The following is a 17,585-nucleotide window of genomic DNA, read 5'->3' as shown; positions in this document are numbered from 1 at the left end:
TTATACTTTGTGCCGCACATGATCAACGAACGAAACATGATCATTGTTATCCTTTAATTGAAAGGATGTAATTCATTAATAATAGTAAATTGGTATATAAAAAAAAATGTATATCGTGTGTTTTTATGGCTTATCAAAATTTAAATTGCGTTCAGGGTCGCGGATCATAACCGGAAATAATAAAGTACACGTTATTATTGTAAGGTCACTTCAGTTGTTGTTTATAAGGGATATAGCGTGGTGATAGATAATGTATTCGGTAGGTTGTGTAGGAACACTTCCGTTTATTAAACCTTCTTAACAGGCGTACAAAAGACGGTCATTAGCCCGTAGACCATCGTCAGGCAGCTATAGCCACTATGTTCTTCTTATACTTGTCGTTGGTATTTCTTAGGTAAGATTATTACTTTAACATTATTCATGAACCAAGCCGCAAACTGATAGTTTATAGGTCTATTATATTTGTATTGGATTCGATAGGCAAAACGTGTAAAGGCCTATTTTAATTTTAAACCAGGTATATATGGTAGGCCTACTATTTTAAAGATATTATGTTGTCAAAGTAATCTGGGGTGTTTATCATACACACCTCCTGGTTTCCTGAGACCTCATTTCTTTATTTATTTCTTGGAATGATCCAAAGTATTTATTATATATGGCCAAATAATATACAATGTAACAATTATATAAATAACATTAGAGTGCGTCTAAAAATTCTGTTCTACGTTTAATCATTTCATCATTTTCTTGAAACTTTATTTTATTGTAATATGTGATTTGATGAATAAAATGTGTTTTTTTTGTAAAATAATCATGAAATGTTTCAGTGCCTGTGGATCAGAGAGCGTTGGAAGTCGGACAGACGCAAGATGCTCAAGAGACATCAATGTGGACACGCAGAAGTCTGGTATCATTTATGAATACATTAGAGGAGATGAAGCCATGTGCTCTTACCACTTCAGATCCAAAGAAGGACAGAAAATAATGCTCTCAATAAATCACATCGGGCTACTACCAAGACACTCTAACGAAGAGTGTGTGCCTAAGATCACAAAGACAGACTTGTTGTTTACTGGTGAAGAACGATCGAAGGTGACATTTTGCAATGCTGAGGATGTCAAAGCCAGAGGAAGCTTCGTGTCAGTGGCTAAATCTGCCAAAATAGTGTATCACGGTCCGTCGGATTCTGATGGCATATTACTTATACATTACTGGTTTGTGAATGACGTCACTCTCATTCCACCGCCCAGGCCAACAGGACCTCCACCAGAAAATGGTAAATGTCTGTGAAGAGCTAAATAATCATATCATTTGAAAACAATCTCATTTTAGTTTATTTATAATTAATCTCAAGAAATATAAGCTGTTAAATAAATAAAACACAATTCAATATAGCTTTGTCCTACAAGTATTACAATGTTTTGATGCACACAAATAACATTAATATCTGTACGAATGCAACATATGTCCAAGATAGCTTTGTTGTTATATTCAAGAAACTTGATATGAACTTATTATTTTATTTTCACAATTGTATTAGTAATTCAAGATTTTGAAGATGGATTTGTAACGTTAAAATGTGACGATTGGGGAGCCAATTTGGACATAGAGAGGTAGGCTTGAACTCGGTCTTTTCAGTGGCCATTCCATCGTTATTTAAATTCAATACCTGCTTGTGGATTCGATTAGTAGGTCTATACGACAAAAACTTAAATGATTTAGTATGTAATTTATTTATGTTAATAAAGAACCTAGTACATCTTTCGAAGACGATTAGGTGGGTAACTCCCGGTGTACTAGTACATAACAGCCACTTAGGGGAGAGAAACATGTTATTTAAAGTGTAAAATCTAGTCCAGCGCCTTGAGCAATTTTGTGGATACATATTATATATTATATGTGACTCTATTTTAACATCTGTATAACTCTTTCTTATTATTTATACTTTAGCTGTTCCTGTGTTGAATATGCAACTGGAACCCCGACGAATTATGAGCCGCCATTTTGCTGTAAGTCTGTAGGCCTAAAAATTAAATTAGAATCAATGTTGTCGTTTTACTTCTTCGTCACTTTTCTTTCACTTTTTTTTGTTTATTTCTTCTTCTTTTCGGTGAAATGTGTAGAGTTTTTAGAGTTGATACGTATATTATATATTCTTTCAATGGACCCCAATGGAAATAAGCTGGAATAATATTTACCGGCTTTTTGGGTTATCCATGGAAGACTACCGTATGTTTTAATTGTTCTTGTTTACCAATTGTAATGTATATTTGTGTACTTCCGAATAAATTCAAATCAAATCAAATCTTTTCTTTTCCAATATTTTAAATCTGAAACTGATTTTCTTTACAGTGATCCCAACAAAAACACTCGAAACAAAGTGAGTTCTCATAATGTCTTTTATATTAAATTATTTTTGTTACTACCTTTATTGCCAATCATCATTTATCCTCATTGTTTTTATTTCATTTCATTTATTCCACATTTATTTAGTCATCAATTACAGTACATCATAATTACAGTACAACTGACAACAGGGATCCTGCATAAAAAAGCTGTAGCTTCGTTTTTTTGTAGGACCCTTTTACATAAGAACAAGTATATAGAACTTAAATAAAACGTGTTGTTAATCAGCATATAGTGATAAAAAGTATTTTTTGACCTGTTTTTTTATACATTTGTTTTGTTTCCTTACCTATACCTATCACCTATATTAACAATACTTAACCATGTTCAGGTGTCTGAAAGAGGTCAGTGAGATTCAACATGAACTAGCAACTCAAATGATATTCACCAATAACGGCCGTTTACCACCGTCATGTGATGATGAAGGGAATTTTGAAAAACTGCAGTGTGATGGAGACTCTCGGTTCGTAACAAATAAACAATATTGCTTTTTACAAGTTAGATAGTATTTTTACACGCGCGTTTACACACAAACAACGCAGGGACGTAAACACGCGAGTTGACTAATGACAAGCAAACGTTCGAAGACTTAAGATCGTGCAATAGTCGAACGAAGAGATATTTTAATTCATTTGTAACGTACTATATTCCATCATACTTTTAAATGATGTAAATTTGTGACTTCCTTTTATGTATACTATTATGATGTTTCTTATTTGTTATAACTCACATGCATGTCTGCTCTTGATATCACTGACGATTTAGATGACAATCATTAATTAAAGTTATATTTGTTATTTATTCATTTTAGAAGACCATGTAAATGTGTCGACCCTGTATCAGGAGAAGAGACTTATTTAATGCCACCAGACTGCGGTAAGATCGCGTTCGTCCTCATAAAGCTTCGTTCCCATAGCGACGTAACGCAATTACGTAACGCAACGTAGAGTTTGATTCCCACTAATGCTTGGTTCCCACTAGAATGCAACGCAAGGACGTAGACGCAACGCAAGAGAGTTGTTGACCAATGACAAGCGGCAGTTTGAATTATCTATCGCTTGTGATTGGTCAACTCGCTTACTTTGCGCTTATGTCCTTGCGTTGCGTCCTAGTGGGAACCAAGCTTAACGACGCAACGCAAGGATGTAGCGCAACGTAAGTGATTTGACCAATAACAAACGATGGATTATTCGAACAGTGGCTTGACATTGGTCAACTCGCTTGCGTTGCGCGTACGTCCTTGCGTTGCGTCTCTACTGGAAGCCACGCTTAAACGTAGAAGTTGTACAGTATAATATTCTTTATTTTCAGTAGATAGGCCCCTACATTACTATTACAAAGAGCCGCCCCGTGGATATATGCAGGGAGACCTGGAAATCATGTTATTCTTTAAATAAAACGTTAGAAACGTTTTTTTATTTTAGAATATCCATATACAACAGCGATGCCGCTTGTGACAACAATGGAGATTACTACAGTTAAAACATGCAGCATCAGTCCTTGTAAGGAATTGTGTCCGTTTGGTCAAGAGATAGACGAAGCAGGCTGTCCAATGTGTGATTGTAAAGATGCCATGACGCCAGCAACAAGTGAAACTTGTTACGAATCGAGGACTCATATGGAAAATGAAATCACACAATGGAAAGAGCTTGAGGTTAAATCTGGCCCGTATCCATGGTTACCACAGTGCGCAGACGATGGAAGCTACAAAGAAAAACAATGTAATTACCTTGCAGGGTATGTACGTCAGTTTACTGTAATTATCTAAAGTCTAAAATGTTGCGTCACAATCTGATCTTTTGGGTTTTCCATTCCCACTAGAGACGCAACGCAAGCGAATTGACTAATGACAAGCGAGTTTGAATAATCCATCGCTTGTGATCAAATCACTTAGGTCTACGTCCTTACGTTGCGTCTCTAGTGGAAACCATGCTTAGTATGTCACGCCAAATTAGGCTCTTATTGCAGAATTATAGTTTCCAAACTTAATTTAGCGTTTAAAACGAAAATTAGAGGACATATCCCTGTATGACTCTAGTGTGTGTGAACACGTATTAAGAACGTTATATTCCACATCATACCTGTTGAATCGGTAGTGACCGACTTAACGCATTAATAATATAAACTTTACTTGAATGTGTACTCGTCTAATTATAGATGTTTTTGTGTTGACGCGTTGACTGGAGTGCCAAATGGAAAGAAACACTCGGACTGTGGTGAGTAGTGTTACGTAATACTTTGCTGATGGACTCATGCGCTACGAGGTGTTTCGTATAATTTTATTCAAGATTGTTCAATAAATTATATTTTTTTTGTCATAGTGACGTACAAGGATTGTGTAACAAAGAGAATTACAGCTCTATTTAGAGTTCTCAGAGATGGTGGATACAGAAAAACGGGGAAACTAATAAGAGGTCTGTTGACCGGAAATGACGCCAACAATATGAACATCATCATGGGAATGTTGAGCGAAGAAGAGTATAACAGCATTCTATCAAACTCAGCTACACATATACCAAGTTGTAATGCTTATGGTGACTATGAAGCTGTTCAATGTAGACCAGCTGAAGGAACTTGTTGGTGTGTTGATTTACAAGGATATCCGATTGGTGGCAGCGAGAGTTCTAGTGTGTATCCTGATTGCTCCATGTATACCCGTCAAGGTAATTTAGTTTACAAGAATTATTAGAAGCGCATTTTGCCGGTATATATGTTCTATGGGAACACTACCGTATTGGTTTATTCATGATTTCTGTATTTTATATTGCGTATCATTGAATATAGACTTGCCCCAAGACTTTTTTTATGTTAGTCCACCAGTCGGCGTTTCGATTTATGTCTGAATTTTGAGCTCATGTATTATACGTATGAAACGCCATATGTGCCAAAGTAAGGTAACAACGCCATAGAACCTACACTTCATACTTATTGTATGTATTTTTCTATTGTTTTTTGCAGGTGATTCGTGGATGCCTGTCAGTACTGACACAAAGCAAGAATTCACCACTCCGCTAAGCAACTTCTTCATCTTCTATTGCGAGTTTAAAAACATATCGGAATCCGACGACATGTACATATTTTGGACACATAATGGCGTCCCCATTGCTTCGTTTAATGATTACCGGTACACAGAAGGGAATGCGTTCTATTCTTCATATCAAACATCAATGTCATGGCTAAAGATTGACTCACTAGTAGAAAAAGATGTTGGGTCATACGGGTGTGAAATAGCGGACACGTCACATGATTACTACTACAAAGCTGAGCTCCAAACTCTATCAGGTAGAACAAAAGAAAAGTGTAATAATTATGATTATGATGACAGTAATGGTGATAGTATTAATCAGTATTAACATTAATCTTTCATCAACTCTACGCAACTATCGCTTGCTCAACGACGTCATTGCTTACGTCATTCTCCTTATTTTTGTAGTTTGGACTAGAAATGCACAATCGTGTATCATCCAAGATTGTGATAAATATTGTGGAATGGGACATCGAAATGATGAAAATGGCTGCCGTACGTGTGAATGTTTTCAGAAGGAAGGTAATCGTTTGATTTTATTTTAAATTCTGCATTATTTCTCCTCATTTTGTGATGACGATACCAGATTGCGTTGTGTTGTCTTGTCTCTTTAGAATAGTGGTTTATCGCAATTAGCGTGCGCGACGCATGGTTGGAAGGGTTTGTGAGCAAACGTCACGACGGCGTACGTACGTGATTTGTTGTTTGTACGTACGCGTCGTGACGTTTGCTCACAAACCCTTCCCATCATGCATTGTGCAATGCTAATATATCACCAGACACAATTACATCTTTTACAGAATGTAGGCTCGTTTCCCCTTTCACATGCACGTTCTCTATATGATTTCGAGAATACAGAAATAAATTGTAGTTATTATTCCTTTTAGAGGTGTTGTGGGTTAGTGGAATCTACCAGATGCAGCGGGAGATATTCCAGTCATTTGGAGCTCATAATGGAAGGTAAAACTTTGACTTGTGTATACTGTATACGCATTCCAACAGCAAGTAGCTCGTCAATAACAGGATGGATAAACTATTATATAATGTATCATTCTTATAAGTCTCACTAGGAAGTGGATTTAAAGAGTCGTGAGTTACAATCCTGGCACTAGGTCAGGATTGAACCCTGGACCTTGGGATTGGAAGACAAGCATTTTATAATCACCAAGATACAGTCCCACGATAGATTCGATTCGAGTATTGTATACTAGACCTAGGCTATTGGCTTTCAGACGTGTATCTGATGATATTAAACGTTGTTTATTACTTGTTTATTACTTTATATCAAATCAAATATTCTTTATTCATCATCAATCATGAAATTATTATTATAGATGTGAAGCTAAGCGTCAACTTATCAAAAGACAACTTCAAGAATTAGATTTCAGCGATCCTTATTTGGAAGTAAGCGTTGAACTCCTCCCTCAGTGTGACGCAGATGGCAATTATAAACTACTACAAAAAATGAAGTATTTTGGGTAAGAATGTTTAACTAAAGCTTGGTTCCCGTTGACCAATGACAAGCGACTGTTCGAATGTTCCATGCTTATGATTGGTCAAATCACTGACGTCATCTAACGTTTGCTCTATGTACTTATAGGCGTATTTGTGTTGATAAGATGAGTGGACAAGTATCTGGACGCACTGCACCAGACTGCGGTAAGCATGTTAATTTAAGCAATATCCAAGTCTCAAAAAAGTGAGTCGTACTTTAATTTAAGATGATGATCTGTCGCTATAGGATTAAAGCATGGAGAAAGTAACATTGATTTTAATACACTCAAATCGCAATCAAATGGAAAAAAGAGACATCATGTATAATTCTTTCTATGACGATTTACGATCGTAAACGTTGAATCTGCTATTATTTTTATCTTAAGCTCTGTCTGCACTATCAAACTAGTTTGACAAAAAGTGTTATGTGCCCAAATATGGTAGTAATAGGCCCAAATTTGGTAGTGATATGACATTATCATGTCCATATATGGGCGCACCACATTTTTTGTCATATAAAGTAAGAGATAAGGGAAAGGGAAGAAAAGAAGAAGAAAAGAGAGAAAGAAAAGTGAAAGGAGAAGTAAGGAAAAAAAAATGATAATAATAATTATTATTATTATAAATAAATAAGGGAGTCAGTTTCTCTCTGTAAAAGAATAACTAAATAGAATAATAATACACAACCAAAATACAGTAGAGCTAGCAAAACAGAGTTGGAGGAGCAGAGTCTTCACATATGAAGTTGGCTCCAAATACGAAGAAGAAGAAGAAGATGATAGCGTAGACAAGGCTTTAGACAATTGTATTGTTATAATTCAACTCTTATTCTGTGGTTTTCACTTTTTCTATAGATGAATGGACTAAATGTATTGACCAAACGACTGACACAACGACACAGCACATTGCGTTCTTCACCAACCAATCAACTGCCGACGAAGTCAAGCGCGCTGCCAACCAAGCTCAGACTTTTGGCGAGAGAGTTTCCATAATAGATCAGTCTTTCCTAACGTATGTGCCTACTGAATATACTGGTGACTGTACTGGACTACCTCCCATTATAAGGTGTGATACCAATACGGGTCTATTCTACCTCTCGCTACCCGTATGTTCAGAAACCAGTCCTACGGAATGTTGGTGTATAGATGAGAATGGTGATGAACTTGATGAAACACGAGCTGCAGTTGGCGAATCCATGGTGTGGTGTCGAGATTACGGTAAGTGTAACGCATGCATTTAAAGCTTAGTTCTCACTATGACGCAACACAAGGACGTAATCACAACGTAAGCGAGTTCTCCAATCACAACGCGATGATGGATCATCGAACTGTCGCTTGCCATTGGTCAACACGCGTGCGTTGCGTCTACGTCGTTGCGTTACGTCATAGTGGGAACTAAGCTTAATATTCCATCAACATTTTGACGCGCGTGTTGTGTATCTTCGTCCTGTCGCTGGCTATATTGTAAAACCTTTTTATGAGAATGTTAAAAAAACTACTAATTACATCAAATATAGATTTAGAAGTCTGATAGGCAAAAATCTTAAAGCCCTCACGTTGCGTACTACAAAATAACGCTTCGTGTTTCTCCTCCATTTTTGTATAGTACCAGCATCGACTGGCCCGCGACTTGTGAACATAGATGCAGAAGAGGTGACCGTTACAGTTGGAGATACATTGACATTAAATTGTGACGTCACCGCGTCGTCACCGGACAACTACATCATGTGGGAAACTCGTTCCCGGGCAACCTTAGAACAGACGATGGTGATGGACGATCGGTTTGAAAAGGCTGGAGACGAGATTACCGATTTTGCACTGCGAATCACTAACATCCAAGAAGAGGACGCTGGGCTTTATACATGTAACTTATACAATTATCAATCTATGAACGATCAGAAAGAGTATTCTGTCATCGTGGAACAAGTTTCCATTGACGGTTAACTGTATAACGCGTTTCAATGCGTTTCGATTCTGATAAAACGCGTTGAACACTCAACAGCCATCCAGTGTATACTATCATGATCATTTGAATTGAAGTGAAATTTATTATTTTACAGATATAGTTCAATATTGTATGTGTAAATAACATTATTAGGCTTAACATTAAATAACGTAAACAGTTGAAGGATCACATAAGGCACAGTGGTATTAGATCCTTTACTTAACTAATTAGAAAAAAAAAATTAACATTAAGAATAAATTAAAAATAAATAAAGGTTTAGGTGCGGGTAATGCAGAGTCGGCCCGAAAATCTGCGTTACCGTCTTTGAACTCGAGTACACTATTAAAAAGTATTAATTTCTTCCATGATGGCATTAAGCAATTTTAAATCAGTGGAAATCTAAAAGATATAATACTTTGTTAATATTGTTGTTATAATAGATATTACATACTTTTTGTTGTATTATTTTGTATACTGTAACTGTAAGTCTACCTTTATACGTTGATGATATTAAACAAGTTTGCGAAAAAACCAAACCAAACCATTTAATTGAAAATAATGACAACTAGCTGTGTTTTAACGGATATATTTTTATTTTGTTTAAATAATTTTTCCAGCAAAAACTGATTTTGTAAAGTAACGTGGTTGTCTTTTTAACCGCACCCCCACCCCATTACTGCCCTTCCCTCTCTTTCCTTTCCATATACACATTCACAAATATCGGTGGCATGGTCTAATTCTTCTACTCCAATACCATGAATTGTACGCGCGTATTTAATATGATGAATGTAATCCTGTAATGTTATCAAGTAAATAAGGATGAAAATTTACATAGTAAATAGGAACGCTCGACGATTTCTAAAAGTTAAACGAAGTAGGCCGTATTATTAAAGCAATTAATTTTGAGCGCGAAAAGTGAGTCCAGAATTCCAGTGACGTGAATAGCCAATCACGGTGTGGGTTAATTTGCATATCCAGATGACACCTGTAAGCATGTAGAAGCACACGGCCGCCATTCGTCGTCGAGTAAGTAGTGGAGGAGGGTGTGAATGTATGGTGGCTTACAGCGGGTGCGTACTAAACTATTGTATTAAATATTATATTCATATTATAATTCTGTATTATATGCTTACCGGTAATATAACAGTAAAGTAACTTAAAACTAAACAGTTATTAGACATTTTAGTTTGGTTTATTTTACATTTTATAAAAACATTGACCACGTGCAATATCAAAGATGGCGGCACTGAGTCACATGGTGTTGGTGGCCGTGTCTATAGTCCGTTGGGGGGGGGGGGGGGGGGGCCGTGTCTATAGTCCGTTGGGGGCCGTGTCTATATCCATAATTTTTCACTCGCATTACATAATGTTCACATTATTACTTATAAATTATGTTGCTACCGATATAATATTTTATGGGCCTAGTTTATTGTTTGCAATAGTTTTTTTTCATTTTTTATTCAAATGTTTTTGATGTTCTATTTTGTAATTTGGTAAAACATGATATTTGTGTATTTGAATCCTATTTGTAATTTTTTTATATAATATGCAAAAATATATAACGTTTCAAGATATGCCGTCATGAGTTTACAGTAGTAATATGATGTAGTCCCATTGCGATTGGCGCTGTTCAGTCATCTTTAATTTATTCAATTAAATTTAATTATTATTTGATTTTCACTTTTTATTTTGTCAATTTTATTCTGATTCTTTATTTTGTACAGGTCGTTCATATAACGGTTGACATTGACCGTGTTCGGCCATTAACAAAATTAGGCAAAATTGACAACGACCAACTGAAGTTGCTGGACATTTTCGCCTTAGTATCCTCCCGAATAAGATGAAGGACGATAGAAAGGGATGGACGGACAGACAGACGGTCGGTCAACAAAAATAGTAAGACTTAACCCTTGGAACCATTAAAACTAACATGTGTTTACCAATATGTGTGATTTAATCATGTTTATATTATGCATATAACACATGGTATGTTTCAATGGTTCTTTGCTTTTCAGATGGACTAACACTTTTAGTTTAAGTACATTCTATTTCAGTGGAGTGAGCTGGTTCCTGATTCCCCTTTATCTCTCAAAACACATAATATACATGTAATACTTTTAGTATTATGATGATATATTATGTGCGTGTTGTATCATGCGTTATATATGTTGTTATTATAATGTATAAAATGTGTATATTATGCTGTTGTATCATGTATACTGTAGTTTGTTGGTGTTCCGCAAACAACATGAAATAGTTTTGTATTATGTTTTTATTTACAGGACTTTTCTATATTTGTATATTTATGTACAATATATGTATTGCAATTTAAATGTTGCATAATGCATGAGTCACTGATATAGGCCTATAACTATAGAGGCGATGTGTGTATTATGCTTCCTGTACGTTTCCTTATGATTACTAACACACAGCAGGAGAGGCTAGCAACGTCTGGATAACAACGGCTGGATAACTTAGTCTTACAATCATCATTCATACAACCATATATACAATATTGCTAGACAGTAGACAATAAGTTACTTAAGTTAAAACATCGCTACAACAATAAAAAAAAAACCCATTGTATTAAGTTAACTATACATTAATTATTTGTATAAAAATGTTATTTAAGAATGCCAATAAAGTTGAAATTAAAAAAAGTGTGTAATATATTTATTTTAGTGTTATACCTAACATTAATTATTTATAATATGTTTGTGCATGATACAACACGCCGGTGTATAATATCCCTATAATGTTGTACGCTGGCTTCCATGTTTATCCACAGTGGAAGGTAGGTACTAACGCAGCAAGACTTCCTTAACACATTGGATTGTAACTTAGTTGTTAGGCTAGGCTTGTGATTTTATCCCAAAACAAACTCATGTATTTTTTTTTCTCTTTCGTGGATTGTTGGTAGCCGGCGCTTCTGACAATCACGAAAGAGATTTTTTTTATATTTTATTTCAGATTGATGTCTTCTGTGACATCTTACGTGTAAACTAATGCTCTATCTATCTTTAACGTTTAGTGACTCGCACGTCGGCATACTTAGCATGGCTGTCACTAATGTCAAATAATATTTCTGTCGAGTATGGTTATTCAAAGCAGTTGTATAGGGCAGCTACTTGGCTAACTGTATTTGATATAAACATAGGAACTTGATGTTTTGAAAGAGATGTGATATAAATTAAATTTAAAAAACACGATGTTGAACAAGATTTACCGTGAATTCTTTATAGGGAGTCTTTACGTGTACGTCCTCTATTCGACATTTAAATTCAAAATAAACGAATAAATAAATAAATAAAATAGAAAACATCATACACAACACATAAAATACACTCGACAACGTAGACATAACACATTCTCATTTAAATGATTTGATTTAATTAAAGTTTGTATTGTACTAACAAAATATTTTTATTTCAGCTTTGTTTGGGGGGGGGGGGGGGTGGGGGTAGGGGACACCCCACTAAAAGTAGTCTAAGTTCATGTTTGTAAACTGTCTCGTCTATGGCGAGCAGTAAGCGCATTTTGTAAACTACTAACCATTTTTACTTTTCAGGTATAGGGTCATTTTGTAAACTGTCTACCACATGAATGGAAGGCGGTATTAGACGCATTTGTACACTAACATCTTCACTAAATTCTTTCATTAGGCCTCGTTATGTGATTTTGGATATTAACCACATACGGGTTCCATGGTCTAGTGTTACATAATATGTGAGTTATTATTAATCAGTACTTTGGTATTTGGTTAAAATAATTCTACATTCCTATTTGGGTGGTTGGTTGGTTTATTAGGTTAAGTTCCAAATCGTATAAATCAGCTTTAAAAACTCCTCCATTCCTCGGATAACACTAAATTAAAGTTAGACGAGATTTTGTTGGAACAATGTTCTCTTTGTTTATGTATCCGTTTATGTTACTGTTCATAAAAAGGTTTGTAATAGTGCTGGCTGATTTGCGTAATACTGATGTCTAATTTGCATAATACTGCTGCCTGATTTGCATAATACTGATGTCTGATTTGCATAATACACCTGTCTGATTTGCATAATACTCCTGTCTGATTTGCATAATACTCCTGTCTGATTTGCATAATACTGCTGTCTGATTTGCATAATACTCCTGTTTGATTTGCATAAACCTAATTTGCATAAAATATCGAACACGTGGCAAAATGCAACAAATAATAGTCAAGGTCATTGTCTGACCTAGAAGAATAGCAATTTCCCATTAGTCTTGTTGTATGTATCTCTCCACTAATGTATTTATCTGGCTTGTAGGCCAAGATATGGTAGTTTATTTTATGGTTTCAGGTTGTCTATTGTTTAACACTGCTGTGTACAACGTGCAATCGTCCGACTTTATTTAAAAGATAAGTACCGTACTTAATTTAAAGTAAATTATTGTAGGGCTAACTCTCCCTCCCCCTCCCAATATTCTACCTCCCTAAGTAAATCCCACCTCTCTAAGTAAATCCCATAAAGAATTACCAAATAATGAAATCACTGTAAAATTATTACTAGCTTAAACAATAATAATTCTTAAAAGGGTAATTTAACTAGATATTTAAACAAAAATAATTTATTGCCGGTACAAAACAAATTCGATTTTCAAAATAGTAATTTGAATCGCAATTTTGACTTCTGAACCTTTAATGTTTTATCAACTTTCATGACGTGTGTGCTGACGTACGTATGACGTGTGTGCGCATGTTGTTCGTTTGGCGTCTGCGCGCGCGTCGGCGTATGTTTTCTGAATAGTAGAGTATCCAATCACATCCATATCATTATCATTGTCCTCCAGTTTGTCCTCGTCATATTTTCTTTTTTTTAAATAGAGCCTTCAGAACCGAAGTATGCAGATGATTTATGTTTTACATTACATAAAAACATAAAAGGTTACAGAAGTCAACTAAAATTCAAAAACTATAATGAAAAAAAATGTTGCGGTTGCATAAAATACCACGCGTACATTTTTGGGAAGACTCTATATTCACTACTCCTACACAATATCCTCATAGTTTTCATTGGTGGAAACCTAACTATTGATTGTTTTTTTTCGTAGACGCAGCAGACTTCAGCCTCAAGATCCCAACGGACACCAATGGTTGGCGGTAGCCTACAGACAAGCACCAATGGTTAGTTGGTTGGCTGGTTGTACACACTGGTATAGGTAATTAAAATGGTTGCATTTTTCGTCTCCCAACGATTACAATCCTTTTCGTTATATTTATATTGTCTGTTCGTTTTGTTACAGGTTGCATCTGACAAAGGAGCTAGCTCTCAGCACGGATGCTGGTTGTCGTCTGATGATGGTCCTTGTGGAACTCAAAGATGAGGTAAAAATAAGCTTATGAAAGAGGAAATTATTCAAAGACACTGCAACATTATTTAATTACATTTTCTGGTTTGCATTGTTACAGGAACCACGATGCATCTGGCCAATAACACTGTTTGTCATCGTAAGCATGTGGTTGATAGTTCTTGTGAATTTTCTAATGGCCGCAAGTCTCACCTTTCAGGACTTATGCTTATGTTTACGTTGTACATTTTGTAATACATCTAAATTATAATTTGCTTTGTTAAAGCAGTGTGCATCTGACCAAGGAGATCGGCACGGATGTTGGTTGTCATCGGAAGCAGGTGGTTGATACTTGATGGTTCTTGTAAGATGAGGTAAAAGATCTATATGGCTGTGGAGATAATTCATTGAGTTTCACCTCTTATTGTAGAATGCCTATTATATGTTTACGTCGTACATTTCTAACATATTTAAATGTATTGCTTTGTTGTTACATGAACAGCGATGTATGCCAAGTATGAGCTTATAACGGATGTTGGTTGTCATCGGAAGCATGTCACTGGTTGATTGTTCTGGTAGATTCTCAAAGATGAGGTTAAAAAAAAGCTTATGAGAGAAAATTTAAAGACGTCTGTAACATATTTAAATTACAGCCAGATTTGCTTTTGTTTCAGGAGCATCTGGCCAAGGAGCTCAGAACATGGATGCCTAGCATGCTCTTTATGGTTCTTGTGGAGGAGGTAAACAATAATTAGCTTATCGTAATGGTTTTTTCATATATTGTGTCGTGTTCCTACAATTTATAACCCCTTTACATGTTTCATTGGGTACCGCATAGAGCTGCTTCTAGGTTCTTCAACTAGAAGATGAAAGAGTGTCGCATCTTACAAAGATGGATGATGCGCGATAGAGGACTGGTGATCAAGAGGAAAACATTCTAATACACTTGATGTTGCAGGTAAATAACTATCATTAGATCCCAGATTGATGTTTAAAACTGTTGCATGGATTTGATTATGAAAGCCAATTGGTTGATTATCATTGTATTTTCTTAAATTTTTAAATGTGTAATTTTTTTAATGGCTGTTTGAAATCCTCTAGATCCTGACACCCAAGTTGACCAAAGTTGCATCATACCAACTTCAAGATGTAAGAAATGGTAACGGCTGGCGCATCTCTGTGATGATAACCAAGAACCAAACTATACTATTAGGTAGGTGATATACTATATATAATATTTGATTTATACACCAATTTTTATATATTCATTGTCGACGAATTGAACTTGCCCAAGATGACCATGGGTGAGGATGATAACTTTTAACACTTCGGTGTCAACCAAGGACTTACGAAAGTTGGAAAGCTGTCAAAAATATCCGTAAAAGCAGTAGCTGATATCTTTAATTATATTTTTATAATACTTTTAATACAATATTTTCAGTAGCCGTCCTTACGAAGCTCATCACCGAAGCCTGTTGCTGATAGTAGAAGCTGTGCTAGATGTTGATGAGGTGATAAGGTGATAAGGTTTTCTTATTTTTCCTTTATTCTCCTTCTTTTATAAACTCCTCTTCTATGTAATCCGTTTGATATTTCTATTTTCAGTATGTTATGCTTTATTAGTTGATTTTAAACAGCTAACGGCTAATTTTATAATGATGACGCAAAATATCAGTATAATGATGACGCGAGCAGTTTGACGCGAATTCTATAATGATGACGCAAAATAGTATAATAGTGATGACGCGAGCAGTATGTCGCGAATTCTCTAATGATGACGCGATACTAAATGCGACTTAAAATCATTTCTTTTAAAATTAAAAATGTTCAACCAATCGCATTAAAACAAAGCTTAATAACGTAAGGTGTACGATACACCATTCTCACAAAACATTAGGTAAAGTTAAAAAATGTTTCGGTCAAATCTTGAAATCTATAAAAAAAAAATTAAAAATGTCTTTGTTGAATACTTACTGTTTATGTACTTTGTATAATTCTGTACCATCAACCTAACACTGTGTAATCGGTATTATAATTAATATTAGTTATAACTTAGTGGCCTTAGTCTAGTCAGGATTAACTTAGCCAGTAGATAAGTAGGTAGATATAGTGAGATGGTAGATAGTAGTAGTAAGTTGGTAGATATGTGCGCTATAAATGGTACCAATTAATTTAAAATAAGCGAATTAAGTATTAGACTTAGTTTAAGCAGTTAGTATGATACCGATTACACTTTCATCAACTAATCATTTACTTTTTGTTTTCAACTTATAATTAATTTTTATATTATTAATATTATTTGTTATTGTTATACTGTCAACCGTATCAAGGACGAGCAACAATTATGCCTTATAAACTCGATAAAAAAAACCTTAAGATAAAATATCATTTTCGGCCTACCGGTAAACATTAGGCCTTCGTTTGTAGAATTTTTTTTAAAAGCGCATATTAGCTAATAGAGCATAACATACTTGTGTCCGTTAAATGTTCAGGGTCATATGGGTACGATGCGTCTCGAAAACACACTCCTGAAAATAACTTAAAGGAGAGTTTTGTGATGGGTGTAATAGCCTCTCTACCCAGCAAGCCAACCCACACCTTCTCGTGGTTGACCCTGGTTAACCAAAGTGTATTACTTTGGAACAGACGTGGGCAATGGCAGTTTATGTTCATATTGTACCATTCTAATGTAATGAATATTGTTTAATAATGCTTTCTTTTTCTTTTTCAAATGTTCCTGATTTAATGGCTGAGTGGACGAACATGCTTGCTACTCCAAGACCCATCCATTGTCATGATTTAGAATCATCATGTTTGATAATAGAACAATTGAAAATAAATTTATAAAACATTTGTAAGTTGAATAGAATTTGAGTTTGTCAGTTTACAAATAGGTAGTGTACTAAAAACTGATCTGAAGGCGTCAAGAACTTGTATAATCATAAATTAAGTGTATTAATTTGAGGCTATCGACTAAAGCTCTGTCTACACTATTAAACTTGGTGATAAATAAATGTGATGTGCTCATATATGGACATGATGACCATATTTTGGCACATCACACTTTTTTTTGTCAAATTAGTTTAACAGTGTAGACAGAGCTTTACAGAAAAATGGTTATGTCCGTCAATAGAGTTACCATACCACTATCTGTTGCCATGCCACTATCTGTTGCTATGCCACTATATTTTGCCATAGATCTTGTCATCTTCCTTCTGCGCAGAACCTCGTTTGAATATAACAGTCGCACATAGTGAACTACTGTACAATTGTTATCCATTGGTCCATTGATGACTTGTAAATGTAGTTGCATGTGGCCATGGAGGTATAATATTAGTACCAAAATGGTTCCAACTAATTATTGTGTGCGGAATGAGCTGAATAACAAAAACACTACATAAGA

General features: G+C 35.2%; 1 protein-coding gene across 1 annotated transcript; it reads left to right on the top strand.

Annotated features, from left to right (window-relative positions):
* The first annotated feature begins 260 nt into the window (after positions 1-260).
* Positions 261-9,414, top strand: LOC144855133 (uncharacterized). Its single transcript, XM_078712935.1, has 17 exons — positions 261-394; positions 828-1,276; positions 1,541-1,613; positions 1,951-2,009; positions 2,353-2,380; positions 2,738-2,869; positions 3,218-3,282; positions 3,831-4,143; positions 4,564-4,622; positions 4,728-5,069; positions 5,365-5,688; positions 5,840-5,953; positions 6,319-6,391; positions 6,766-6,909; positions 7,032-7,090; positions 7,780-8,142; positions 8,531-9,414. Exons 1-17 carry the CDS (start codon positions 360-362, stop codon positions 8,866-8,868), a joined length of 2,970 nt encoding a protein of 989 aa, XP_078569061.1. The 5' UTR covers positions 261-359; the 3' UTR covers positions 8,869-9,414.
* The last annotated feature ends 8,171 nt before the right edge of the window (positions 9,415-17,585 follow it).

Source organism: Antedon bifida, chromosome 11 (genome assembly GCF_963402885.1).
Source record: "Antedon bifida chromosome 11, ecAntBifi1.1, whole genome shotgun sequence".
NCBI classification, from domain to species: Eukaryota; Metazoa; Echinodermata; class Crinoidea; order Comatulida; family Antedonidae; genus Antedon; species Antedon bifida.
Note: the sequence above shows the minus strand (reverse complement) of the source record. Positions and strands in the feature narration are given on the sequence as shown.

Excerpts from the sequence above, each read along its gene's own strand:
- LOC144855133 (XM_078712935.1), top strand. The coding sequence starts at position 360 with ATGTTCTTCTTATACTTGTCGTTGGTATTTCTTAG. Across the intron at positions 395-827 it reads TTGTCGTTGGTATTTCTTAG|TGCCTGTGGATCAGAGAGCG; the intron begins GTAAGATTATTA and ends GAAATGTTTCAG. Across the intron at positions 4,144-4,563 it reads CAATGTAATTACCTTGCAGG|ATGTTTTTGTGTTGACGCGT; the intron begins GTATGTACGTCA and ends GTCTAATTATAG.